Source organism: Bombina bombina, chromosome 2, assembly GCF_027579735.1.
Source record: "Bombina bombina isolate aBomBom1 chromosome 2, aBomBom1.pri, whole genome shotgun sequence".
Lineage (NCBI taxonomy): Eukaryota > Metazoa > Chordata > Amphibia > Anura > Bombinatoridae > Bombina > Bombina bombina.
Window position 1 is genome coordinate 885,187,876 of NC_069500.1, and position 27,517 is coordinate 885,215,392.

A 27,517-nucleotide genomic window follows, 5' to 3' on the forward strand; every position below is an offset into this window, starting at 1 on the left:
CGTTTTCCAATTTTCTTAATGTGGTACTTTTGTTGACAAAATGGCTGGGCATATTGTATTTTATTTATTAATTTAACACTGAATACATTTTAGAAATCGGACAGAACATACATACTTTTATGTAAACTCACTTGAAATCCCCCCCACAAAAAAAAAAGATGTCAGTTTTCAAGTCAAGAAGCACACTGTGGGTTGCAGATGGGGATACGTAGCTTAGCATGAGAAGATGAACTGGGGTCACATACAATTCAGCCATCTTAAGCTTTTTATCTCATGTCTCTAGGGTATATGGGTATATACTTTGTTACCGTTCATATCAGTCTTCAGGTCCATCATAAATACGCTTTTTATTGAATTCAAATAGATATGAATAAAAACATTTGAAAACTTGTGATTAAAGGAGCTTGTCTACAAACTTTGCAAATGTTAAAATATAGGTTATAAAAATCACAAGCTAATTTTACACAGCTGATTATTTATTCTTCTCATATACTCACCTATCCAGCCATTTGCGAATCTGTGCCAAAACCAGCGCACGATGATGAACAGATTCTAAGTTTCCTCGTGGCATCTATAGAAATACATATAACATTGCATTAATATAGCATTCGTATAGGGCTCTAAGAGAGAACATCTCATACCAACCCAACAATGAACTTTTGTATTAAAAAAACAAAACATGGTTCATTAGCTGTGTCTCTTGTACATCAATTTTTTCTATGTTCTAAACTTAGAAAATAGGTGGACAAATAAGGTTTATATGCCCCCCCTTAATTAAAACTTTGCAAGGAACCCCAAGAGGTTTATTTGTATTACATGGTTGCATTAGCTATAGCAACACGTTTGTTTGGCCTTAAAAGGGACATGAAACCCACATTTTTTTCTTTCATGATTTAGAAAGAGCATGCAATTTTAAACAACTTTCCAATTTACGTCTATTCTCTAATTTGCTTCATTCTCTTTATATCCTTTGTTGAAAGGCATATCTAAATAGGCTCAGTTGCTGTTGATTAGTGGCTGTACATAGATGCCTCATGTGATTGGCTCACCCATGTGCATTTCTATTTCTTCAACAATGGATATCTAAAAAAAATGGAGCAAATTAGATAATAGAAGTAAATTGGAATTTTGTTTAAAATTGTATTCCCTTTACATTTCACAATTCATAAAAGAAAGGACTCCATCAATGTATTTCATTTAAATGTATAGATCTCAGCTTCTGTGTGTATTTGCCATGGATACTTTTCTTGCTACAGTGGAATCACAATAATATAAATTTCACAGTTTTCATGGCATCCAGACTCAATATGACAATTTCTGTACTTTCGTTCTGGATTTCAGATGTCAATAACACGCAGCTGTATTACAGTTACTATAAAATTCTTTAGCTGTACCATGTTCATGTAGATTAAAACCACAACAACCCTCTAAAAAGAGACTGTGTACTCAGGCAAGCAGCAAAGAGAGAGTTAAATTGTATTTAAAAGCGGAGCAGAAACACCCTTGGGAGGTCTCTCTCTCTCTCTTCCACCCCTGGCACGGGAAGTGATTTCTTCTGATGTCTCATATACATAGCAACGACAGCAGAATTAACATTTTTAGTACTGATGGAGGTTTCAACAGGAAAATCACAAAATAAAGGTAAATTAGCTTTTTGTAAACAATTTCATACACTCCAGTAAAGTCAGCATATCTCTTGCAGATACTGACACTTGTATGAGCAGAAACATTTACATCTATATAGGTAAAAAAAACTAAAACAAACTACCCTTGAAAAAGAAATAGGGGCGTGGTGAAATATACGTCGATTTTACTAGGATCAAAGTGAGGGACAGACCCTGGAGGCAAATCGCCATTTGTACAGACTAGATTGTAACTTGTATCAATCCAATGCGATCCTCTGTAGAGAACTTTGATTAAAGTATTTTGTATTAATTACATGTTGTTTTCTTTTTCTTTTTGAGAACACTGTTTATTTGATCAACACGAGTAGAAAAGTTAAATTTTTATTTACACAAATCTAAGAGGTGTTTACCGTCCATCTGAATGCCAAGTTGTTTAGCCAATTTGTGTATGAAGCACCAGGACTCTCACGTTTCATTCGGTCATTCCAAAAATATGAAATGACTGATAGCTTAAAATTAAAATAAAAAACCCTCCACTTAAAGGGACACTGAACCAAATTTTATTCTTTCGTGATTCAGATAGAGCATGAAATTTTAAGCAACTTTCTAATTTACTCCTATTATCAATTTTTCTTCGTTCTCTTGCTATCTTTATTTGAAAAAGAAGGCATCTAAGCTTTTTTTTTATTCAGACCTCTGGACAGCACTTTTTTATTGGTGGATGAATTTATCCACCAATCAGCAAGAACAACCCAGGTTGTTCACCAAAAATGGGCCGGCATCTAAACTTACATTCTTGTATTTCAAATAAAGATACCAAGATAATGAAGAAAATTTGATAATAGGAGTAAATTAGAAAGTTGCTTACAATTTCATGCTCTATCTGAATCACAAAAGAAAAAAATTGGGTTCAGTGTCCCTTTAAATAACTGCTGTATAGCATCAACAACAGGTCATTATTACTTTTCTTAAATTTACACAACTAAAATACTTCACTTGAACAATGCTATTGACCTTTACTTTCAATCATATGTCTGAATGACGTACAAACTGCTCGGTACTTTACAGTTACTGTTGAAAGGGATATGGTATATACTCTTTTGGGTACTTGCAGTAGTTGGAAAGTTTTAACTAACTAAAAAATAAAAATTACCTGCAACACTAGCTTTATGTCTTGAGGGACGACTGTGACAATTCGTGATCCTCTTTCCACCTTGCGAATAGTCTCATCATTTGGGTTCGAAGCGCTACTTAGGAGTGCTTCAATTGCTAAGGGAAAACAATTTAATTGAAAGACAGGTAAACATAACTCCTTGTAAGGGAATTCTTGCACATTGCTCAGTATATATTTATTAGGAATGAACCGAAATTTCGGCCGCTGAAACGTTTCGTCCGAAAATGGCATTTTTGGTTTCGGTAACATTATTGTGTAGCATATTTCAAATTTGATGCTAGCCTAGAGCTGCTGTTTGAGTTCATTACTTGACTTACTGTTTTGCATATAATAATAGTTTTCTAGGACTATACTTTATTTGGATAACTGGTAAAAAAACAAAAACTGTTAAATCTGATTCTGTTACACCGAACTAAATACAGTATATTGATATTTAATAATGTTTGGGATGCAGAAACATTTTGGCCGAAAATGGCATTATCGGGGTTTTTTTCGGTTTCGGTTTTTTTGCCTGTTTTTTTTCTTGGTAAACCTATTGTGTAGCATATTGTTTTAAGATCTTTTTGTCCAATTTTAGTGTGCTACTTTCATTAAAAGTGTGGTTATTTTATTTTTTATTTTATTGGCTTCCAGTTTTTCATTTCAGATTCATTCATTAAATAGTCTAATGATGCAAAAAAACAAGTAAAAAAATATCTTTAAATTTTTATTTTTTTTAAAAACTACATTTTCGGTTTTGGTTTTCAGCCAAGTGCATCCTGGATTTTTGGGTTCGGTCCAGAATTTCCATTTCGGTGCATCACTAATATTTAGAATGAAAATGGAAGCGAATTGGAAAGTTGCTTAAAATTGCATGCTCTATATAAATCATAAAAGTTACATTTTGACTTGTGTTCCTTTAATTCCGCTGAGTTTTTTTTTTTTTAAAAGCAATGTGTGTTCTCATGTTGAAATCTAGGTTTTTTCCCTGATCTATCTCTTTTGCTGCGGATAATTGGGGCTCAATTATAAGTGGTGCGCTATTTAGTGCTCTTGCTTGAGCGTAAACTTCGCTAGAAGTAATCTTTTTGTGGAGTGAGGTTAGCACGTGTATTACCAGTTGAAAGTAAAGCTTTGGCGAGCGAGCACAACCCAACGCGTAATAACTAAAAGGACTTCGGATATTGCAACTGTGCTAACTTATTCCCCCCCCTAGACTTCAATGGAGAGTGTAGAAGAAAAAAACCTAACACTTATCGCTCGCACGCTAACCTGACATTAGTTATTAATATTTCACATTCCAATGTTGTCCATATACAGGAATGTTATTTTTATATTAAATACAAATTTCTCTCTCTCTCTCTCTCTCTCTCTCTCTCTCTCTCTCTCTCTCTCTCTCTCTCTCTCTCTCTCTCTCTCTCTCTCTCTCTCTCTCTCTCTCTCTCTCTATATATATATATATATATATATATTACATTAACATTATCAGTTATATATAGAAATATATATTTAATAATAAAAAACAAAATTTATGCTTACCTGATAAATTCATTTCTCCTGTAGTGTGGTCAGTCCACGGGTCATCATTACTTCTGGGATATTATCTCCTCCCCTACAGGAAGTGCAAGAGGATTCACCCAGCAGAGCTGCTATATAGCTCCTCCCCTCTACGTCACCTCCAGTCATTCGACCAAAGGACCAACGAGAAAGGAGAAGCCCAAGGGTGTAGTGGTGACTGGAGTATAATCCAAAAATTTTTTTAGCCTGCCATAAAAAACAGGGCGGGCCGTGGACTGACCACACTACAGGAGAAATGAATTTATCAGGTAAGCATAAATTTTGTTTTCTCCTGTTAAGTGTGGTCAGTCCACGGGTCATCATTACTTCTGGGATACCAATACCAAAGCAAAAGTACACGGATGACGGGAGGGACAGGCAGGCTCTTTATACGGAGGGAACCACTGCCTGAAGAACCTTTCTCCCAAAAACAGCCTCCGAAGAAGCAAAAGTGTCAAATTTGTAAAATTTGGAAAAAGTATGAAGAGAAGACCAAGTTGCAGCCTTGCAAATCTGTTCAACAGAAGCCTCATTCTTAAAGGCCCAAGTGGAAGCCACAGCTCTAGTAGAATGAGCTGTAATTCTTTCAGGAGGCTGCTGTCCAGCAGTCTCATAGGCTAATCGTATTATGCTACGAAGCCAAAAAGAGAGAGAGGTAGCCGAAGCTTTTTGACCTCTCCTCTGACCAGAATAAACGACAAACAGGGAAGACGTTTGACGAAAATCCTTAGTTGCCTGTAGATAAAATTTCAGGGCACGGACTACATCTAGATTGTGTAGCAGACGTTCCTTCTTCGAGGAAGGATTAGGACACAAAGATGGAACAACAATCTCTTGATTGATATTCCTGTTAGTGACCACCTTAGGTAGGAACCCAGGTTTAGTACGCAGAACTACCTTGTCTGAATGAAAAATCAGATAAGGAGAATCACAATGTAAGGCAGATAACTCAGAAACTCTTCGAGCCGAGGAAATAGCCATTAAAAACAGAACTTTCCAAGATAACAACTTGATATCAATGGAATGAAGGAGTTCAAACGGAACACCCTGTAAAACATTAAGAACTAAGTTCAAACTCCATGGCGGAGCAACAGTTTTAAACACAGGCTTGATCCTAGCTAAAGCCTGACAAAAAGCTTGAACGTCCGGAACTTCTGACAGACGTTTGTGTAAAAGAATGGACAGAGCTGAAATCTGTCCCTTCAAAGAACTAGCGGATAACCCCTTTTCTAAACCTTCTTGTAGAAAAGACAATATCCTTGGAATCCTAACCTTACTCCATGAGTAACTCTTGGATTCGCACCAATATAAGTATTTACGCCATATTTTATGGTAAATCCTTCTGGTAACAGGCTTCCTAGCCTGTATTAAGGTATCAATAACTGGCTCAGAAAAACCACGTTTTGATAAAATCAAGCGTTCAATTTCCAAGCAGTCAGCTTCAGAGAAGTTAGATTTTGATGTTTGAATGGACCCTGGATCAGAAGGTCCTGTTTCAGAGGTAGAGACCAAGGCGGACAGGATGACATGTCCACTAGATCTGCATACCAAGTCCTGCGTGGCCATGCAGGTGCTATTAGAATCACTGATGCTCTCTCCTGTTTGATTCTGGCAATCAATCGAGGAAGCATCGGGAAGGGTGGAAACACATAAGCCATCCCGAAGGTCCAAGGTGCTGTCAAAGCATCTATCAGAACCGCTCCCGGATCCCTGGATCTGGACCCGTAGCGAGGAAGCTTGGCGTTCTGACGAGACGCCATGAGATCTATCTCTGGTTTGCCCCAACGTCGAAGTATCTGGGCAAAGACCTCCGGATGAAGTTCCCACTCCCAGACAGGTGGCAAGAGTGAGACTCTGCCCAGCGAATTATCTTTGATACTTCCATCATTGCTAGGGAGCTTCTTGTCCCTCCCTGATGGTTGATGTAAGCTACAGTCGTGATGTTGTCCGACTGAAACCTGATGAACCCCCGAGTTGTTAACTGGGGCCAAGCCAGAAGGGCATTGAGAACTGCTCTCAATTCCAGAATGTTTATTGGAAGGAGACTCTCCTCCCGATTCCATAGTCCCTGAGCCTTCAGAGAATTCCAGACAGCGCCCCAACCTAGTAGGCTGGCGTCTGTTGTTACAATTGTCCAGTCTGGCCTGCTGAATGGCATCCCCCTGGACAGGTGTGGCCGATAAAGCCACCATAGAAGAGAATTTCTGGTCTCTTGATTCAGATTCAGAGTGGGGGACAAATCTGAGTAATCCCCATTCCACTGACTTAGCATGCACAATTGCAGCGGTCTGAGATGTAGGCGTGCAAAAGGTACTATGTCCATTGCCGCTACCATTAAGCCGATCACCTCCATGCATTGAGCTATTGACGGGTGTTGAATGGAATGAAGGACACGGCATGCATTTTGAAGCTTTGTTAACCTGTCTTCTGTCAGGTAAATCTTCATTTCTACAGAATCTATCAGAGTCCCTAAGAAGGGAACTCTTGTGAGTGGAAAGAGAGAACTCTTCTTTTCGTTCACCTTCCATCCATGCGACCTTAGAAATGCCAGTACTAACTCTGTATGAGACTTGGCAGTTTGAAAGCTTGAAGCTTGTATCAGAATGTCGTCTAGGTACGGAGCTACCGAAATTCCTCGCGGTCTTAGTACCGCCAGAAGAGTACCCAGAACCTTTGTGAAGATTCTTGGAGCCGTAGCCAATCCGAATGGAAGAGCTACAAACTGGTAATGCCTGTCTAGAAAGGCAAACCTTAGATACCGGTAATGATTTCTGTGAATCGGTATGTAAGCATCCTTTAAATCCACTGTGGTCATGTACTGACCCTCTTGGATCATGGGCAAAATTGTTCGAATAGTTTCCATCTTGAACGATGGAACTCTTAGGAATTTGTTTAGGATCTTTAAATCCAAGATTGGCCTGAAAGTTCCCTCTTTTTTGGGAACTACAAACAGATTTGAGTAAAACCCTTGTCCTTGTTCCGACCGCAGAACTGGATGGATCACTCCCATTAATAAAAGATCTTGTACGCAGCGTAGGAACGCTTCTTTCTTTATTTGGTTTGTTGACAACCTTGACAGATGAAATCTCCCTCTTGGGGGAGAGGATTTGAAGTCCAGAAGGTATCCCTGAGATATGATCTCTAACGCCCAGGGATCCTGAACATCTCTTGCCCAAGCCTGGGCGAAGAGAGAAAGTCTGCCCCCTACTAGAACCGGTCCCGGATCGGGGGCCCTCGATTCATACTGTCTTAGGGGCAGCAGCAGGTTTCCTGGCCTGCTTGCCCTTGTTCCAGGACTGGGTAGGTTTCCAGCCTTGTCTGTAGCGAGCAACAGCTCCTTCCTGTTTTGGTGCAGAGGAAGTTGATGCAGTTCCTGCTTTGAAATTACGAAAGGAACGAAAATTAGACTGTCTAGCCCTAGGTTTGGCTTTGTCCTGAGGCAGGGCATGGCCTTTACCTCCTGTAATGTCAGCGATAATCTCTTTCAACCCGGGCCCGAATAAGGTCTGCCCTTTGAAAGGTATATTAAGCAATTTAGATTTAGAAGTAACATCAGCTGACCAGGATTTTAGCCACAGTGCTCTGCGTGCCTGAATGGCAAATCCGGAATTCTTAGCCGTAAGTTTAGTTAAATGTACTACGGCATCTGAAATAAATGAGTTAGCTAACTTAAGGGCTTTAAGTTTGTCTGTAATCTCATCTAGTGTAGATGATTGAAGTGTCTCTTCCAGAGACTCAAACCAAAATGCTGCTGCAGCCGTGACAGGCGCAATACATGCAAGAGGTTGCAATATAAAACCTTGTTGAACAAACATTTTCTTAAGGTAACCCTCTAATTTCTTATCCATTGGATCTGAAAAAGCACAGCTATCCTCCACCGGGATAGTGGTACGCTTAGCTAAAGTAGAAACTGCTCCCTCCACCTTAGGGACCGTTTGCCATAAGTCCCGTGTGGTGGCGTCTATTGGAAACATTTTTCTAAATATCGGAGGAGGTGAGAACGGCACACCGGGCCTATCCCACTCCTTAGTAACAATTTCAGTAAGTCTCTTAGGTATAGGAAAAACATCAGTACTCGCCGGTACCGCAAAATATTTATCCAACCTACACATTTTCTCTGGTATTGCAACTGTGTTACAATCATTCAGAGCCGCTAACACCTCCCCTAGTAATACACGGAGGTTTTCCAGCTTAAATTTAAAATTTGAAATATCTGAATCCAGTCTGTTTGGATCAGAACCGTCACCCACAGAATGAAGTTCTCCGTCCTCATGTTCTGCCACCTGTGACGCAGTGTCTGACATGGCCCTAATATTATCAGCGCACTCTGTTCTCACCCCAGAGTGATCACGCTTGCCTCTAAGTTCTGGTAATTTAGCCAAAACTTCAGACATAACAGTAGCCATATCCTGTAATGTGATTTGAAATGGCCGCCCAGATGTACTCGGCGCTACAATATCACGCACCTCCCGAGCGGGAGATGCAGGTACTGACACGTGAGGCGAGTTAGTCGGCATAACTCTCCCCTCGTTGTTAGGTGAAATATGTTCAGTTTGTACAGATTGACTTTTATTTAAAGTAACATCAATACAATTAGTACATAAATTTCTATTGGGCTCCACTTTGGCATTAGCACATATAGCACATGTATCTTCCTCTGAATCAGACATGTTTAACACACTAGCAATAAACTAGCAACTTGGAAATGCTTTTCAAGTAATTTACAATAATGTGAAAACGAACTGTGCCTATAAGAAGCACAGAAAAAATTATGACAGTTGAAAATAAATAAGTTATAGCATCAAATCTTTGTAAGAAATATACAATTTTAGCAAAGGATTGTTCCCATTAGCAAAGGATAACTAACCCTGACAGCAGAAAAATACACAAATAAACGTTTTTTATCACAGTCAACTACAATCTTCACAGCTCTGCTGTGAATGATTACCTCCCTCAAAACAAGCTTTGGAGATCCCTGAGTTCTGTAGAGATGAACCGGATCATGCAGGAAGAAAATGAACTTCTGACTGAGTTTTTTGATGCGTAGTAAAAGCGCCAAAAATGGCCCCTCCCCCTCACACATAACAGTGAGAGAGATCAGTAAACTGCTTTAATTTAAACAAAACTATTGCCAAGTGGAAAAATAGTGCCCAAAACATTTTTTCACCCAGTACCTCAGAGAAATAAACGATTTTACATGCCAGCATAAAAACGTTTAACCTCAATAAATTAATTGTTATTTAAACCTATTGCAAGTCCCTGCAAATTAGGTTAAGTCTATGCATACAGTATAAATCCAGTGAAGTACCATTCCCCAGAATACTGAAGTGTAAAATATACATACATGACAGCCTGATACCAGCTACATCTACTGCATTTAAGGCTGAGTTTACATTATAACGGTATGGCAGGATTTTCTCATCAATTCCATGTCAGAAAATAATAAACTGCTACATACCTCTTTGCAGATTAATCTGCCCGCTGTCCCCTGATCTGAAGTTTACCTCTCCTCAGATGGCCGAGAAACAGCAATATGATCTTAACTACTCCGGCTAAAATCATAGAAAAAACTCAGGTAGATTCTTCTTCAAATTCTACCAGAGAATGAATAACACACTCCGGTGCTATTATAAAATAACAAACTTTTGATTGAAGGTAATAAACTAATTAAAATCACCACAGTCCTCTCACACATCCTATCTATTCGTTGGGTGCAAGAGAATGACTGGGGGTGACGTAGAGGGGAGGAGCTATATAGCAGCTCTGCTGGGTGAATCCTCTTGCACTTCCTGTAGGGGAGGAGATAATATCCCAGAAGTAATGATGACCCGTGGACTGACCACACTTAACAGGAGAAATGACATTTATTTATATGTTAACTTTCAGGAACATGCTAGGAGCTTAGGTACAAGAGGGGAATATAGGTAAGTCATCCGACTCATTTCACTCCTTACTGCCGCTTTCTCAAAGATGATTTGTGTTGATCTTTGCCAAGGATATCATTATCTATATACTTCCTGTAAATATAGTATGATGCAGAATGGACTTGATTTACAGGTAATATATAGACAATGTGATAAATTACTACAGTAGATGTTTGTGAATATTTCATATAGGTTTTATTTTCCATAGTGACAAACTCCTAAATTACTGTCAAAATGGAGTAATTCTTGTGTGGTAGAATACCTGAATAGGGTGTTTTGGTAGCTTACATCTACCATTATATTTTCAAGGTATAAACATCTGATGATAAATAAAGTTCTGTATGACCAAAGAAAAAATATCTGAAGGAAGCTGCAACTTGGACTATCACATAGAAGAATGAGTTTATTTAATTTAGATGAGGTTAATTGCCAAGTGTCTGTATTATTTCAAATGGACATTAAAATCAAAATGGAACTCTCCATAAATTATTTTGATTACAATGAATCAACATTGCAATGTACATGTATTGTATATTTATTATATATACTTTCTTTTGCTGTAAAATATATTGTTTTGGTGTAAAAAAATATGCCTCTCCCTAGGGAGTTCAAAATAAAATTACGTAACTTAAGTATGCTATAAATTCCCTGAAACATCTACATACTACATAGTGATTGCTTAGAGCAGTGAAGAAACTCATTTACATCTAGTCTTAATTGGCCACAATTAGAGAGTAGATAAACATACCCACTAGGGTTTTGAGTAGTTTATTGAGCAGAGTTTTGCAAATGCAATTTAAATTATTTTATTTTGTTTTTAGGTCTTAAGCAATTCAGTACTTAATTAAATTCATATTTTTTTAGCCTATCCCTTAAATAGCACAAACGAATACTTACATTTTAGTGAAGTGTCCTTTAGTGATAAACACCTACAGGTGTGGGCGTGGGTTGTTAAAAGGAGAAAGTCATCATGGATGGTAAAGGAACTGATATTGGCAGCCGCCTGTGAAAGAATAAAAAATATTATGTAAACCAGTGCTACTACATTAAGCACAAAACTGCAAAGTATAAAAATCAAAATACAGTTATGAGAACCATAGAGGGTAGAGAACCCTCACTGTGAGTCATACTTTTAGCTTATGCGTAAAGCAGCAGCTATACCAAGAAACCCAGTGGGGCAATCTAAGGGGGCTTGAGTGAATAACTGTCTGTATACTACACATTGGAGATCTCCGTTTGGTTTTTATTCAGGTATACGTTGCAGATTATTTAAAAGAACAAGAAGAATATTTGAACATTTAAACCAAGAGACTTTTTTGGTGTTGATACAACTCTATATTGTTAATTGATGTTTTGTGTAAGAATTGCACTATACTCCTAAAACAAATAATTTTATATTTCTTTCCAATGGCATGGAGAGTCCACAAATGTATTCAATTACTAGTGGGAATTCAACTCCTGGCACCAGGTGGAGGCAAAGAACACCCCAGCAAAGCTTCAAGAATCCTCCCACTACCCACAATCTCCATTCATTCTTTGCCTGTGTAACATTGTAGGTGATGTACGAAGGTGTCTGAAGAAATCAAGTTGTTAATCCTTTAATGGGTACATTTTCCCTGCAAGCAAGGATTGGGGTTATGCGGTGTCCATGTAATTCTCTTTAGTAAGAGTTATGGTGGCTTTTAGCAGTTGGAAGACGGCGAGGCTTTTTGCTTCCCCTATATAGAAAACCAGGGTTGGTTTTTTCTTTATCTACAGGTCTATGTCAGTGAGGATTCTGTCATACCTGTTTGCTGTACCTGCCCTACAGCGGATCAACAGTTAAAGGGATAGTATACACTCATTTTCATATAACTACATCTAATAGACACTACTATCAAGAAAAAGAAGCACAGATATTGATATAAAAATCCAGTATAAAACTGTTTAAAAACTTACTTAGAAGCTCTCAGTTTAGCTCTGTTGAAAAGTAGTTGGAAAGCCCACTGCAAGTGGGAAATATGACACTCCCCCCTCCCCCTTCTTTTGCATATGAAAAGACCATTTGAACAAACAGGAGCAAGCTGGAGAAGGTAGCTGACGGTATTCACATAAAAAATTGGGGCTTGGTTAGGAGTCTGAAAATCAGAGCAATGTTATTAAAAAATAAGCAAAACTATAAAAAAATAATAATAACTTTATGGGCTATATAAATAGATCTTCTACAAAGCATTTATGCAAATAAAAAAAATGAGTGTATAATGTCCCTTTAAGTGCTTTTACCTTCTAGGTGAGAAGGATGCAGCACTTAGGAGTTCCTTGTTTTTTAAAAAAATAATTAAAAAAAGGATACTTAAAGAACAAGGTGGATCCTTATTTACTTATTAATAATTTACTTATTACTTTTAAAGGTTGGGGATTTTATTGGGCAGCAGTTCAGGGCACTGTTCTGTCATGTGAAGGCTTTTTTGATTTTGGCTATGGGGATTTGTTTGCACAAGGTTACCTTTTATTTAGTTTGGGTAATATCTTTTTAAGAAAGTTGTTGGACCGCACCTTACTTTTGAATTTGCGATCATGTTACCGCTCTGTTACTTCCTGAGTGCTGAACAGTTTGTTTCTAGCCGGCTGTTTGGAAGCCGGATTTTCAAGGAGACAGACCGGATTTTCTAGCATTAGATCATTTTTTCTGCCTGTCGCTTCTCTCTGATGCTTGCAGCTTTCTAGGATCTGCAGCATGAACAGGATTTATCTGCTGGTGTGGATTGGATACCTGGTTACAGGTTGGGTGAGTCTCTGCAGCATGGCTGGGGTGAAGAGGTGCCGGTTTTAATAATTATTCATCTATGTTTAAAATTTTATTCAAATTTTTTTATATTGAAATTAGAGTATAAGGGAAATAAAGAACTATTTTATTTACTATGGATGCCGATCCCAAGCTTTCTTTGTCATTTGATAAATATCTTTATTGTGCATATGCCCAGGTTATACCTCCTGTGCAATTTTCCCCCTGCCATAATAAGATTTTATTATCTAAGGATAAGGATTCCTTACCTGAGCCTTCTTTTTCTCAGGATAATGCTGTTCAGGGGTTGTCTCAGTTTTCTTCTGACATGTCCCAGTCTTTGACAGATTCACATGCAGTGCCCTGCAGTTCCGCTCAGTCAGTTTCTGGGAGTGTTTGTTTGCCTAAAGATTTTGCTGCGCAGTTGACTTCTGCAGTTTCTGCAGCCCTAAGTGCTTTACCTAGTTCTGGTAAAAGGAAGAGGAAATCTAAGAACATTTCTATGGGTTCTGATTCCGTCAAGACTAATTTGGTTAGTCTTTCTCAGTTATATAGTGAGGATCATTCCTCTGCAGCTTCTGAGGGCGAGATCTCGGATTCAGAATCTGCAGTTCCTAGTGCAGTAGATTTTGAGGAGGTTAATTTTAGATTTAAACTGGAGCATCTCTGTTTACTTTTGAAGGAGGTTTTAGCTACTTTGGATGACTCTGAAACAGTTGCAGAGGCTCCTAAGAGGGCTAATAAACTGGATAGAGTTTTTGATGTCTAAATCTGTGGAGGTTTTTTCTGTTCCAGATCGCATGTCTGACATTATATCTCAGGAATGGGAGAAGCCGGGTGTTCATTTTAACCTGTCTCCTGTGTTTAAAAAGATGTTTCCTGTGGCTGATTAAGTGCGAGATCTGTGGCGCACTGTTTCTACTACTATTCCTCTTGAGGATAGTTCCTCTTTTAGAGACTCTATGGATAAGAAACTGGAAGGTTATTTAAGATGTTTCTTCATCGGGGTTTGCAGTGGCAACCAGTTGCTAGTATTGCGACAGTTGCTGGTGCAGCCTCTTATTGGCGTGACTCATTGTCTGATCTAATTTCAGAGGAGACTACTATAGAGAAGATCCAAGATAGGATCAAGGCTCTAAAGCTTGCTAATACTTTTATTTGCGATGCCAGTATGCAAGTTGTTAGGCTGGGAGCCAAGATTTCTAGTTTTGCATACTAGCCCGCATAGCCCTTTGGTTAAAGTCTTGGTCTGCGGATGTGACTTCCAAATCCAAGCTTCTGTCTCTACCTTTTAAGGGTAAGACTTTATTTGGTCCTGGTCTGGCAGAGATCATTTCCACGGTTACTGGTGGAAAGGGAGTTTTTTTAGCACAGGATAAGAAGAATAGACCCAAGGTTCGTCAGACTTCAAATTTCCTTTCATAACTTCAAGGGACAGAGATCTTCCTCGTCTTCTAAATCTGAGCAAAATACGGAGCAAGATCATAGTGAGCCTCAAGCAGCTCTGGTAGACGCCCTGGCAGTGCCATGGGATTTCGGTCTACTTTATCTGTTTCCTCCGGTTGCCCTCCTTCCTCGGGTGGTAGCTCGTATCGAACAGGAGCAGGCTTCGGTGATTCTCATAGCTCCAACGTGGCCGCGCAGAACTTGATTTGCGGACCTAGTGAAGATGTCATCATTTCCCCCCGTGGAAATTGACTATGAGGAAGGATCTTCTTCAGGGTCCCTTCCTCCATCTGAACTTAGTCTCTCTGAAGCTGACTGCTTGGAGATTAAAAGCTTAGTCTTGTCCAGACAAGGTTTTTCTGTGAAGGTTATTGAGACTATGATTCAGGCTCATAAGCTTTACTCGCAAGATTTATTATAAGGTATGGCATAAATACATTCATTGGTGTGGTTCTAGGGGTTTTTCTTGGAGTCAGGTTAGAAATCCCCGTATTCTGTCCTTTCTTCAGGAGGGCCTGGAGAAGGGTTTACCAGCCAGTACCCTAAAGGGTCAAATTTCTGCTCTGTCGATTCTTCTGCAAAAGTGTCTTGCAATTTTGCCAGATGTTCAATCTTTTGTCCAGGCTTTGGTTAGAATCAGGCCTGTGTTTAGGTCAATTGCTCCTCCTTGGAATCTTAATCTGGTTCTTAAAGTTCTTTAGCAGGCTCCTTTTGAGCCTATGCATTCTGTTGATATTAAGTTATTGTCCTGAAAGGTTTTGTTTCTACTGGCAATTTCTTCTGCCAGTAGAGTTTCTGAGCTTTCGGCTCTACAGTGTGATTCTCCTTATCTTATTCTTCATGCGGATAAGGCGGTTCTCCGTACTAAATTAGGATTTTTACCTAAGGTGGTTTCGTAACGCAATATTAACCAAGAAATTGTTGTTCCTTCATTTTCCTAATCCTACCTCTAAGGAGGATAGGTTGTTGCACAATATAGATGTTGTGCGTGCTTTGAAATTCTATTTACATGCTACAAAGGATTATCTTCAATCTTCTGCTCTTTTTGTTGTCTTTTCTGGTAAACGGAGGGGTCAGAAGGCCACTTCTTTTACTCTCTCCTTCTGGTTGAGAAATGTTATTCGATTGGCTTATGAGACAGCTGGACAGCAGCCTCCAGAGAAAAGTATGGCTCACTCCACTAGGGCTGTTGCTTCCTCTTGGGCCTTTAAAAAGTATGCTTCTATGGAACAGATTTGCAAGGCGGCCACTTGGTTATCACTGCATACTTTTTCCAAATTTACTGTTTTTGCCTCAGCTGAGGCTTGTTTTGGTAGGAAAGTTCTTCAAGCAGTGGTGCCTTCTGTTTAGGTTTGCCTGTCTTGTGTAACTCCTTCCATTCTGTGGACTCTAGCTTTGGTATTGGTTCCCACTAGTAATTGAATGGATTTGTGGACTCTCCATGCCATTGGAAAGTAAACATCATTTATACTTACCTGATAAATTATTTTCTTTCCTGGCATGGAGAGTCCCTGACCGGCCTTTATTTTAAGACAGCTTTTTGTCATTTTCTAAACCTCAGGCACCTCTATACCCTTTGCGTCTTCTTCTCTTTCCATAATTCCCCGGCTTAATGACTGGGGATTGTAGGAGGATACTTGAAGCTTTGCTGGGGTGTTCTTTGCCTCCACCTGGTGGCCAGGAGTTGAATTCCCACTAGTAATTGAATGGATTTGTGGACTCTCCATGCCAGGAAAGAAAATAATTTATCTAGCAAGTATAAATTATGTTATATTCATGATTTTAATAAACATTTTTCTTAATCTACATATAATGGATCTTTAGAAACTTTTTGTTGTGCAAACGTTTTAAAATAAAATATTAGTTGTAAAGTACATTTACACAAGATGTTCAATAGACATCGTCTATTAATAAAGTCTTTTGCACCAGGAGGTAAAGCAACATTTTATGGAGGCAAGTGGTGAGAAATAAATATTAAAGGGCTATAATAGTCAAAACATTACATGCTCTGATTCATTAAAAGCATGTAATTTTATAAAACCTACATTACTGTGTGTTTAACCCCTCCAAAGTAAAAATACTAGTCGGGACTCACAGAGCACTGTTGGTCCGAGCAGAAACCATCTCTGATCCAATCAGCAGCACTATTTGCACATCTGAGTTGTGAGACTAGCACTGCTGATTGGATCAGCAGCGGGTTCCACTAGGGGCTAACAGTGCTCCACAGGTCCCAAGCGGCACTAATAGTGTGTGTTCAACCCCTCTTAAACACACTGTGGTCTAGGGTTGATAATCTTAAAATTACATGCTCTAACAAATTAGAGCATGGAATTTTTCGACTATTATGGCCATTTAACAGATTAGGTATCATCTGATTTTTGTTAAATTAGAAACCAGTTTAAGAGTAGAGGATGGAGTATGTAATGGTATTATAGGTTTAGTTAGAAATTGTATAACATCATAATTAAACTGATACACATTTCCTTCAAAAATAAACTAAAAACCCAGCAATACAGTTCCACTTCCAATCAAACTTACCTCCAAATTGTTTATAAAAAAGCGTGACCTCTCCGTTAAACCTAAAACAACCTCCTGTAAGATTAAAAATAAATTAGTTATTTATGTTCTAACAAGGAAAATTATGTTTAAACTTTACAAAATTTCTCATATTTAGAGGTCCATAAACCTTTTGTAGCCAATCACCAAGGCTGGTGATTGGCTACAAAAACAGGACATAAGTTCAAAATGTTACCTGTAATACAGATTTTTAAATATATTTGATCAAATACCCATGTGGCATTAATCTTTACAGGGGAGCTGACCCGTGGAATACAGGATTTCAGATTGAGGGTTCAGATCTCTAACCACATAGGTAAACTGAAGTGGGAGGAAATAGTGTGGAATTTCTTAAAGAAAGAGCGACATATTGAATCTATAAGTTCAATTCACGACTATTGATTAGAATGAATAAAGATATAGATTGATTCCCCTTTCTTTATATAAATTATTGATCATTTAAAATATATTTAGATATAAATGAATTCACATTTCGGAAATATTTATTACCAATCTAATCTTTCTTAGTAACTATTTATCCTTCCATTAAAAAAAATGAATAAAATTGTGTTATTTAAATATAACTGAAATAATCACCATTATATGATGCAATTCAAAATCAAGTATATGGGTTTGTAAATGTAGGGTTTAACTTTAATCCATGAGAGGAAGTTTGTCCCCATTTTGTCTTTGAATGGACATTAAACACTTTGCGATTGTAATATTAACCCCTTAGTGACCAGAGCACTTTTCCATTTTCTGTCCGTTTGGGACCAAGGCTATTTTTACATTTTTGCGGTGTTTGTGTTTAGCTGTAATTTTCTTCTTACTCATTTACTGTACCCACACATATTATATACCGTTTTTCTCGCCATTAAATGGACTTTCTAAAGATACCATTATTTTCATCATATCTTATAATTTACTATAAAAAAAAATATAAAATATGAGGAAAAAATGGAAAAAAACACACTTTTTCTAACTTTGACCCCCAAAATCTGTTACATATCTAAAACCACCAAAAAACACCCATGCTAAATAGTTTCTAAATTTTGTCCTGAGTTTAGAAATACCCAATGTTTACATGTTCTTTGCTTTTTTTGCAAGTTATAGGGCCATAAATACAAGTAGCACTTTGCTATTTCCAAACCATTTTTTTCCAAAATTAGCGCTAGTTACATTAGAACACTGATATCTTTCAGGAATCCCTGAATATCCCTTGACATGTATATATTTTCTTTTTAGTAGACATCCCAAAGTATTGATCTAGGCCAATTTTGGTATATTTCATACCACCATTTCACCGCCAAATGCGATCAAATACAAAAAATTGTTCACTTTTTCACAAATTTTTTCACAAACTTTAGGTTTCTCACTGAAATCATTTACAAACAGCTTGTGCAATTATGGCATAAATGGTTGTAAATTCTTCTCTGGGATCCCCTTTGTTCAGAAATAGCACACATATATGGCTTTGGCGTTGCTTTTTGGTAATTAGAAGGCCGCTAAATGCCACTGCGCACCACAAGTGTATCATGCCCAGCAGTTAAGGGGTTAATTAGGGAGCTTTTAGGGAGCTTGTAGGGTTAATTTTAGCTTTAGTGTAGTGTAGTAGACAACCCCAAGTATTGATCTAGGCACATTTTGGTATATTTCATGCCACCATTTCACCGCCAAATGCGATCAAATTAAAAAAAAACGTAAAATTTTTCACAATTTTAGGTTTCTCACTGAAATCATTTACAAACAGCTTGTGCAATTATGGCACAAATGGTTGTAAATGCTTGTCTGGGATCCCCTTTGTTCAGAAATAGCAGACATATATGACTTTGGCGTTGCTTTCTGGTAATTAGAAGGCCACTAAATCCTGTTGCGCCTCACACGTGTATTATGGCTAGCAGTGAAAGGGTTAATTAGGGAGTTTGTAGTGAGCTTGCAGGGTTAATTTTAGCTTTAGTGTAGAGATCAGCCTCCCATCTGACACATCCCACCCCCTGATCCCTCCCAAACAGCTCCCTTCCCTCCCCCACCCCACAATTGTCCCCGCCATCTTAAGTACTGGCAGAAAGTCTGCCAGTACTAAAATAAAAGGGTTTTTAAAAAAAAATGAAATTTTTTTTAGCATATTTACATATGCTACTGTGTAGGATCCCCCCCTTAGCCCCCAACCTCCCTGATCCCCCCCAAAACCGCTCTCTAACCCTCCCCTCTGCCTTATTGGGGGCCATCTTGGGTACTGGCAGCTGTCTGCCAGTACCCAGTTTACAATAAAAAGTGCTTTTTTTGGTTTTTTTTTGTTTTTTTCTGTAGTGTAGCTTCCCCACCCCCCACAGACAAACCCCCACCACCTTGCTGATTGTTTAAATTTTATTTTTTATTATATTTTTTATTTCCCCATTTTCTGCAGTGTAGCGGTTCCCACCCGCTCCCTCCCCGTGCACGCGCCCGCCCCCACCCTCCCGTGCACGCGCGCGCGCCCGTGCGCGCCCCCAGCCACCCCCGCCCACGATCCCGCCCCCCTTCAGATCCACATGGCCATCGATGGCCGCCACCCGCCTCCCGGTCCGGCTCCCACCCACCAACGCAGGTAGCCACCGATCTCCGGTGCAGAGAGGGCCACAGAGTGGCTCTCTCTGCACCGGATGACTTAAAAAGGTTATTGCAGGATGCCTCCATATCGAGGCATCACTGCAATAACCGGAAAGCAGCTGGAAGCGAGCAGGATCGCTTCCAGCTGCTTTCCACACTGAGGACGTGCAGGGTACGTTCTCAGGCATTAACTGCCTTTTTTCTGAGGACGTACCCTGCACGTCCTCAGTCGTTAAGGGGTTAAATGATAAATCGTATATATAAAAAAACTCTGCAATATACTTTCATTATTTATTATGTTCCTTTCCCTGAAATTCCATTCTGAAATTGTGAGCTTTTCAGTTCCTGTTAGAAATGGAAGTGCACAACACTGTTATATTACTCACAGTCATTGGCTGCATACTCTAGTGACCTATTTATAACTGTTTCTAATTGGCCACAGCAGAGAAGGTAACCTAAGTTACAACATGGCAGCTCCCATTGTTTTATAGACACTAACATTTTACACTTATTTTGTCAATATTTAAAACAACTAATGAAACTTTAAATAATAAATCTACAAGTTATTCTCACCCCTATCTTTTCTTTGAATGCATCATTCTATCTAGCATTTATTTAGTGTTTAATGTCCCTTTAAGGCTTGAAGCGTTTGTACTAGGTCTGAGAACCGAAATGATGTCTTTGTGATGCTTTTGCGTAAGAAAGACATGGGCAATGCTAATACCGTATGGTTTTATGTTAACAAATTTACACTGCCCTTGGAAATGTAACAAGTTGTTCCTTAGAAATAAAAACATATAGAACAAATATTATTTTATACTACATGCCCTTACAAAAGAAAATACATAAACACACATACCATACTATATAAAAAAAATTAAGACATTTATATACACAGCCAAAAATTACACAATTTTTGAAAAGTAAAAAATGTTTCAAATTAACAGAAGGGGTCATTTAATTAAAAAAATATATATATTGCATGAAATTTTAAATAAAAAAGCACAACATAAAAATCTGCATCCAATCCAAACAACATTACATTATCAAAAAATAAAAAAAGTATTTTAACCATTTTTGTTAAAAAGCACAACTGCACTCTGGCACTAGAATAAATATTATATACTAAATATTTCTGAAATATGCAGAGCACAAAATTCAGGTATCCATTATAGCAAGAGGATGTTCAAAAGAGAAATTAAATTAAAAAAAAGTAGTAATTTAATTTCTACCTCTCCATCTATTGTTGCTATGGCCGTCTGTACACACTGAAGGGGAAATTTGACATCATTTCCCAAGCCATCTTGCCACGGCTCCAGAACAGGTGTATGTGCTTCTGGAAAACAAAATACATAGTTATTGATTTCTAAAACAAAGGTAAACAGATATTTAGCTTTTTAAAGGAATAGTCTAGTCCAGAATTTGTATTGCTTAAAAAGATAATCCCTTTATTACCCATTCCCCAGTTTTGCATAACCAACATGATTAGATTAATATACTATTAATATACTTTTTACCTTTGTGATTACCTTGTAATACCACCCCCTTATTTCAGTTCTTTTGATAGATTTGCATTTTAGCCAATTAGCGGTGACTCATAAATAACTACACAGTAGTGAGCATAATGTTATCTATGTAGCACACATAAACGAGAGCCAACTAGCTCTGAAAACCTGTCAAACTACACTGAGATAAGAAGCAGCCTTCAAGGGCTTAAAAATTAGCATATGAGCCTACCTAGGTTTAGCTTTTAACAAAGAATATCAAGAGAACAAAGCAGATTTCATGATAAAAGTAAATTGGAAAGTTGTTTAAAATTGCATGCCCTATCTGAATCATGAACGTTTAATTTTGACTAGACTGTCCCTTTAACCCTGTCCTTACTTTATATATCAGTATAAAACTATAACAATAATGATAGACCTTTTGTCTGTTCACTTTTTGTTACTGTGTAAATGTTCACCACATTGTGACAGATTCTGTTGGCTAAAGAGAACACAATCTATATACATAATGCTGTGTTGCAACTAAATTAAGTCAGTGCTTCTGTCACTGGAAGGGTATTTATACTGTTCTTCCTCATTTCACTATTAGTTACATTTTCAGAAAACATTGTAAAAAAAATGATTAAAAATCAACAGTTTTCTGGCTTAAAAGGTATATAAAAGTGTAGAAGTGGTAAAAGAAAATGCTCTAATATGTTAGAGTATTTTATTATTTCACAATTGCTTGTATATAACTGTATCTGTAACCCTTGCAAATTAATTAAACCTATTTAAAAAAAAAAAAAAAAAAAAATCGGCTCCAAAACAGCAATGCATTACTGGGAGTTAGTTGAACACATATGGTGAGCCAATGACAAGAGGCATATGGGTGTAGCCACTAATCACCAGCTGCCAGTAGGATATGTACATATTCATTTCAACTAAGGATACCAAGAAAATAATATACAATGGATAATAGAAGTTAATTTACTAACACAACACTCACCCCAGAAATATTTCCACAACTGTCCATTTGATGTCTGCAGAGCACAAGTCTTGGATTTTGAACTGTAGCAGAGACTGGTCACTTGTCCATTAATGGTCCCTCCCTGCCTGTATGTGATCATTATAAACAAACAGTATTCAGCACATACAACGTATTGTCATTACAGAGTCAATAACACCCGATGATCATATTGGTATCACCCATAACAAAACAGAGACATGCTTGATCAGTAAAAAAAGAAAGACATAATACAACTTTTTCTGGGGTTGGTCACCACATTAGGAGCAGAGAAATAAATTCCTACAGTAGATTGTTCTATACCTACAGTTCATAAAAGAGACAGTCAAAGCTTTTTAATTCCCACACTACCCCTCTGAATGGGAGATACGGCAATGCTAGAGATATATTTCAGTCTGCTGTTGGCCTTATAGATAGATACGTTTTATTATTTTACACACAAATAATGAATCAAGCAGTTAAATCATATGTTTATATTAAACATTGCTTGCTTTCAGTAGAAATGCCTGTGATATTATCGCAAGCTAACACTGTCCTCGGACAAATTTGTAGCATTTTAACATAAAGGGACAGTAAAGGTTCAGAATAATGTTATATAATTCTGCACATATAAAATTATTCTGAACCTTTACTGTTCTTTGCTCTGAACGCTCGTCCTTGAACATAATATATAGTGCACTATAAGTTTTAATAAAATTTACCCCACATTTCTTTCTTTAACAGTATAACCAGTTATTAAAACTAATAATCCTTTGTTATGACTAATGTATATTTGGTTTAACACTATGTGAAGGGAGGTAGATACGTCACTGCTTGCTGAAGGGGTATAGCAGGTAAGAACTGAGAAATGAATTATTAGATGAACCTGTAAGTTGTTTTTTTGGTAGCAGATTGAGTTGATATGGGGAATCTCTGAGTACGAGAAAAACCTACACAGACAGGATCTTGGCACAGTCTCTATGTGAATTAACTTGTGTCCTTGTGATACAAGATCTTGCTGAAACATCTTCCACAGAATGTTTGACAAATAAAGATAAGTTCCTTCAGTGTGTAACAATGAAATACTGTGAAATAAAATCTGTTTATACATAGTTGTCCTCCCTTTTTCAGTTCTAATAAGCATAATAGGAGCACAAACATCAGTGAAGTGCAGCCATTTCCCTCTAGACATGGGTCCACATCACATCGACCACTTCATCATTAGAGAGACTTGTCTTTAAAGGGACACTGAACCCAATTTTTTTCTTTTGTGACTCAGAGCATGACATTTTAAGCAACTTTCTAATTTACTCCTATTATCAATTTTTCTTCGTTATCTTGCTATCTTTATTTGAAAAAGAAGGCATCTAAGTTTTTTTTGGGTTCAGACTGTGGACAGCACTTTTTTATTGGTGGATGAATTTATCCACCAATCAGCAAGAACAACACAAGTTGTTCACCAAAAATGGGCCGGCATCTAAACTTACATTCTTGCATTTCAAATAAAGATACAAAGAGAATGAAGAAAATTTGATAATAGGAGTAAATTAGGAAGTTGCTTAAAGTTGCTCTATCTGAATCACGAAAAAAAAAAAAAAAAAAATTGGGTTCAGTGTCCCTTTAAAGAGACAGTATACCCCAATATCCATGGCATGTAATAGACACTACTATAAAGAAGAATATGCACAGATACTGATATAAAAATCTGGTATAAAACCTTTTACAAACTTATTTAGAATATCCCAGTTTAGCACTGTTGACGAGTTTAGGCTGGGACACCCACTGAAAGGGGCTGGGAAAAACGAGAAGCGCAAACACGACCAAAGGGCAGATTACACAAACAAGAGTCTGTCTACATTAATATACATCTAAAACTTGTTTAGGAGTCTGAAAATCAGGACAATGTTATTTAAAAATAAGCAAAAACATAATTTATGCTTACCTGATAAATTCCTTTCTCCTGTAGTGTGATCAGTCCACGGGTCATCATTACTTCTGGGATATTAACTCCTCCCCAACAGGAAGTGCAAGAGGATCACCCAGCAGAGCTGCTATATAGCTCCTCCCCTCTACGTCACACCCAGTCATTCGACCAAGAACCAACGAGAAAGGAGAAGCTAAAGGGTGCAGTGGTGACTGGAGTATAATTTAAAAATTTAGACCTGCCATAAAAAACAGGGCGGGCCGTGGACTGATCACACTACAGGAGAAAGGAATTTATCAGGTAAGCATAAATTATGTTTTCTCCTGTTAAGTGTGATTAGTCCACGGGTCATCATTACTTCTGGGATACCAATACCAAAGCAAAAGTACACGGATGACGGGAGGGAGAGGCAGGATCTTTATACAGAAGGAACCACTGCCTGAAGAACCTTTCTCCCAAAAACAGCCTCCGAAGAAGCAAAAGTGTCAAATTTGTAAAATTTGGAAAAAGTATGAAGCGAAGACCAAGTTGCAGCCTTGCAAATCTGTTCAACAGAGGCCTCATTCTTAAAGGCCCAAGTGGAAGCCACAGCTCTAGTGGAATGAGCTGTAATTCTTTCAGGAGGCTGCTGTCCAGCAGTCTCATAGGCTAAACGTATTATGCTACGAAGCCAAAAAGAGAGAGAGGTAGCCGAAGCTTTCTGACCTCTCCTCTGACCAGAGTAAACGACAAACAGGGAAGATGTTTGTCGAAAATCTTTAGTTGCCTGTAAATAAAATTTTAGGGCACGAACTACATCTAGATTGTGCAGAAGTCGTTCCTTCTTTGAGGAAGGATTAGGACACAAGGATGGAACAACAATCTCCTGATTGATATTCCTGTTAGTGACTACCTTAGGTAAGAACCCAGGTTTAGTACGCAGAACTACCTTATCCGAGTGAAAAATCAGATAAGGAGAATCACAATGTAAGGCTGATAATTCAGAGACTCTTCGAGCCGAGGAAATAGCCATTAAAAATAGAACTTTCCAAGATAACAATTTTATATCAACGGAATGAAGGGGTTCAAACGGAACGCCCTGTAAAACGTTAAGAACAAGGTTTAAACTCCATGGCGGAGCAACATTTTTAAACACAGGCTTAATCCTGGCCAAAGCCTGACAAAAAGCCTGAACGTCTGGAACTTCTGACAGACGTTTGTGTAACAAAATGGACAGAGCTGAGATCTGTCCCTTTAAAGAACTAGCGGATAAACCCTTTTCTAAACCCTCTTGTAGAAAAGACAATATCCTAGGAATCCTAACCTTACTCCAAGAGTAACCTTTGGATTCGCACCAATATAGGTATTTACGCCATATTTTATGATAAATCTTTCTGGTAACAGGCTTCCTAGCCTGTATCAGGGTATCAATTACTGACTCAGAGAATCCACGTTTTGATAAAATCAAGCGTTCAATCTCCAGGCAGTCAGCTTCAGAGAAATTAGATTTTGATGTTTGAAAGGACCCTGAATCAGAAGGTCCTGTCTCAGAGGCAGAGACTAAGGTGGACAGGATGACATGTCCACTAGATCTGCATACCAGGTCCTGCGAGGCCACGCAGGCGCTATTAGAATTACTGATGCTCTCTCCTGTTTGATTCTGGCGATCAATCGAGGAAGCATCGGAAAGGGTGGAAACACATAAGCTCTCCCAAAGGTCCAAGGTGCTGTCAAAGCATCTACTAGGGCCGCTCCCGGATCCCTGGATCTGGACCCGTAACGAGGAAGCTTGGCGTTCTGTCGAGACGCCATGAGATCTATCTCTGGTTTGCCCCAACGTCGAAGTATTTGGGCAAAGACCTCCGGATGAAGTTCCCACTCCCCCGGATGAAAAGTCTGACGACTTAGGAAATCCGCCTCCCAGTTCTCCACTCCCGGAATGTGGATTGCTGAGAGATGGCAAGAGTGAAACTCTGCCCAACGAATTATCTTTGATACTTCCATCATCGCTAGGGAGCTTCTTGTTCCTCCTTGATGGTTGATGTAAGCTACAGTCGTGATGTTGTCCGACTGAAATCTGATGAACCCCCGAGTTGTTAACTGGGGCCAAGCCAGAAGGGCATTGAGAACTGCTCTCAATTCCAGAATGTTTATTGGCAGGAGACTCTCCTCCTGAGTCCATGATCCCTGAGCCTTCAGGGAATTCCAGACAGCGCCCCAACCTAACAGGCTGGCGTCTGTTGTTACAATTGTCCAATTTGGCCTGCTGAATGGCATCCCCTTGGACAGATGTGGCCGAGAAAGCCACCACAGAAGAGAATTTCTGGTCTCTTGATCCAGATTCAGAGTGGGGGACAAATCTGAGTAATCCCCATTCCACTGACTTAGCATGCACAATTGCAGCGGTCTGAGGTGTAGGCGTGCAAAAGGGACTATGTCCATTGCCGCTACCATTAAGCCGATCACCTCCATACATTGAGCCACTGACGGGTGTTGAATGGAATGAAGGACACGGCAGGTGTTTTGAAGTTTTGTTAACCTGTCTTCTGTCAGGTAAATCTTCATTTCTACAGAATCTATAAGAGTCCCCAAGAAGGGAACTTTTGTGAGTGGAACGAGAGAACTCTTCTTTTCGTTTACCTTCCACCCATGCGATCTTAGAAATGCCAGTACAAACTCTGTATGAGACTTGGCAGTTTGAAAGCTTGAAGCTTGAATCAGAATGTCGTCTAGGTATGGAGCTACCGAGATTCCTCGCGGTCTTAGTACCGCCAGAAGAGCCCCCAGAACCTTTGTGAAGATTCTTGGAGCCGTAGCCAACCCGAATGGAAGAGCTACAAACTGGTAATGCCTGTCTAGGAAGGCAAACCTTAGATACCGGAAATGATCTCTGTGAATCGGTATGTGAAGGTAAGCATCCTTTAAATCCACTGTGGTCATGTACTGACCCTTTTGGATCATGGGTAGGATTGTCCGAATAGTTTCCATTTTGAACGATGGAACTCTTAGGAATTTGTTTAGGATCTTTAAATCCAAGATTGGTCTGAAGGTTCCTTCTTTCTTGGGAACCACAAACAGATTTGAGTAAAACCCCTGTCCGTGTTCCGACCGCGGAACCGGATGGATCACTCCCATTAGTAAAAGATCTTGTACACAGCGTAGAAACGCCTCTTTCTTTATCTGGTTTGTTGACAACCTTGACAGATGGAATCTCCCTTTTGGAGGAGAGGACTTGAAGTCCAGAAGATATCCCTGAGATATGATCTCTAACGCCCAGGGATCCTGGACATCTCTTGCCCAAGCCTGGGCGAAGAGAGAAAGTCTGCCCCCCACTAGATCCGTTCCCGGATCGGGGGCCCTCAATTCATGCTGTCTTAGGGGCAGCAGCCGGTTTTCTGGCCTGCTTGCCCTTGTTCCAGGACTGGTTAGGTCTCCAGCCTTGTCTGTAGCGAGCAACAGCTCCTTCCTGTTTTGGTGCAGAGGAAGTTGATGCTGCTCCTGTCTTGAAATTAC

At 38.8% G+C, this 27,517-nt stretch overlaps 1 protein-coding gene across 2 annotated transcripts in view; it reads right to left on the minus strand.

Annotated features, from left to right (window-relative positions):
* Window positions 1–27,517, minus strand: part of ELP1 (elongator acetyltransferase complex subunit 1) — a 267,173-nt gene that overhangs the window by 152,869 nt on the left and 86,787 nt on the right. For both annotated transcript variants that reach the window (XM_053703228.1, XM_053703227.1), the window contains exons 15-20: window positions 22,105–22,211; window positions 20,847–20,950; window positions 17,008–17,061; window positions 11,157–11,262; window positions 2,779–2,894; window positions 498–571 (exon numbers count right to left, since the gene is read on the minus strand). In XM_053703228.1, coding sequence (XP_053559203.1) covers window positions 498–571; window positions 2,779–2,894; window positions 11,157–11,262; window positions 17,008–17,061; window positions 20,847–20,950; window positions 22,105–22,211 — 561 coding nt within the window. The remainder of the gene's footprint in view (window positions 1–497; window positions 572–2,778; window positions 2,895–11,156; window positions 11,263–17,007; window positions 17,062–20,846; window positions 20,951–22,104; window positions 22,212–27,517) is intronic.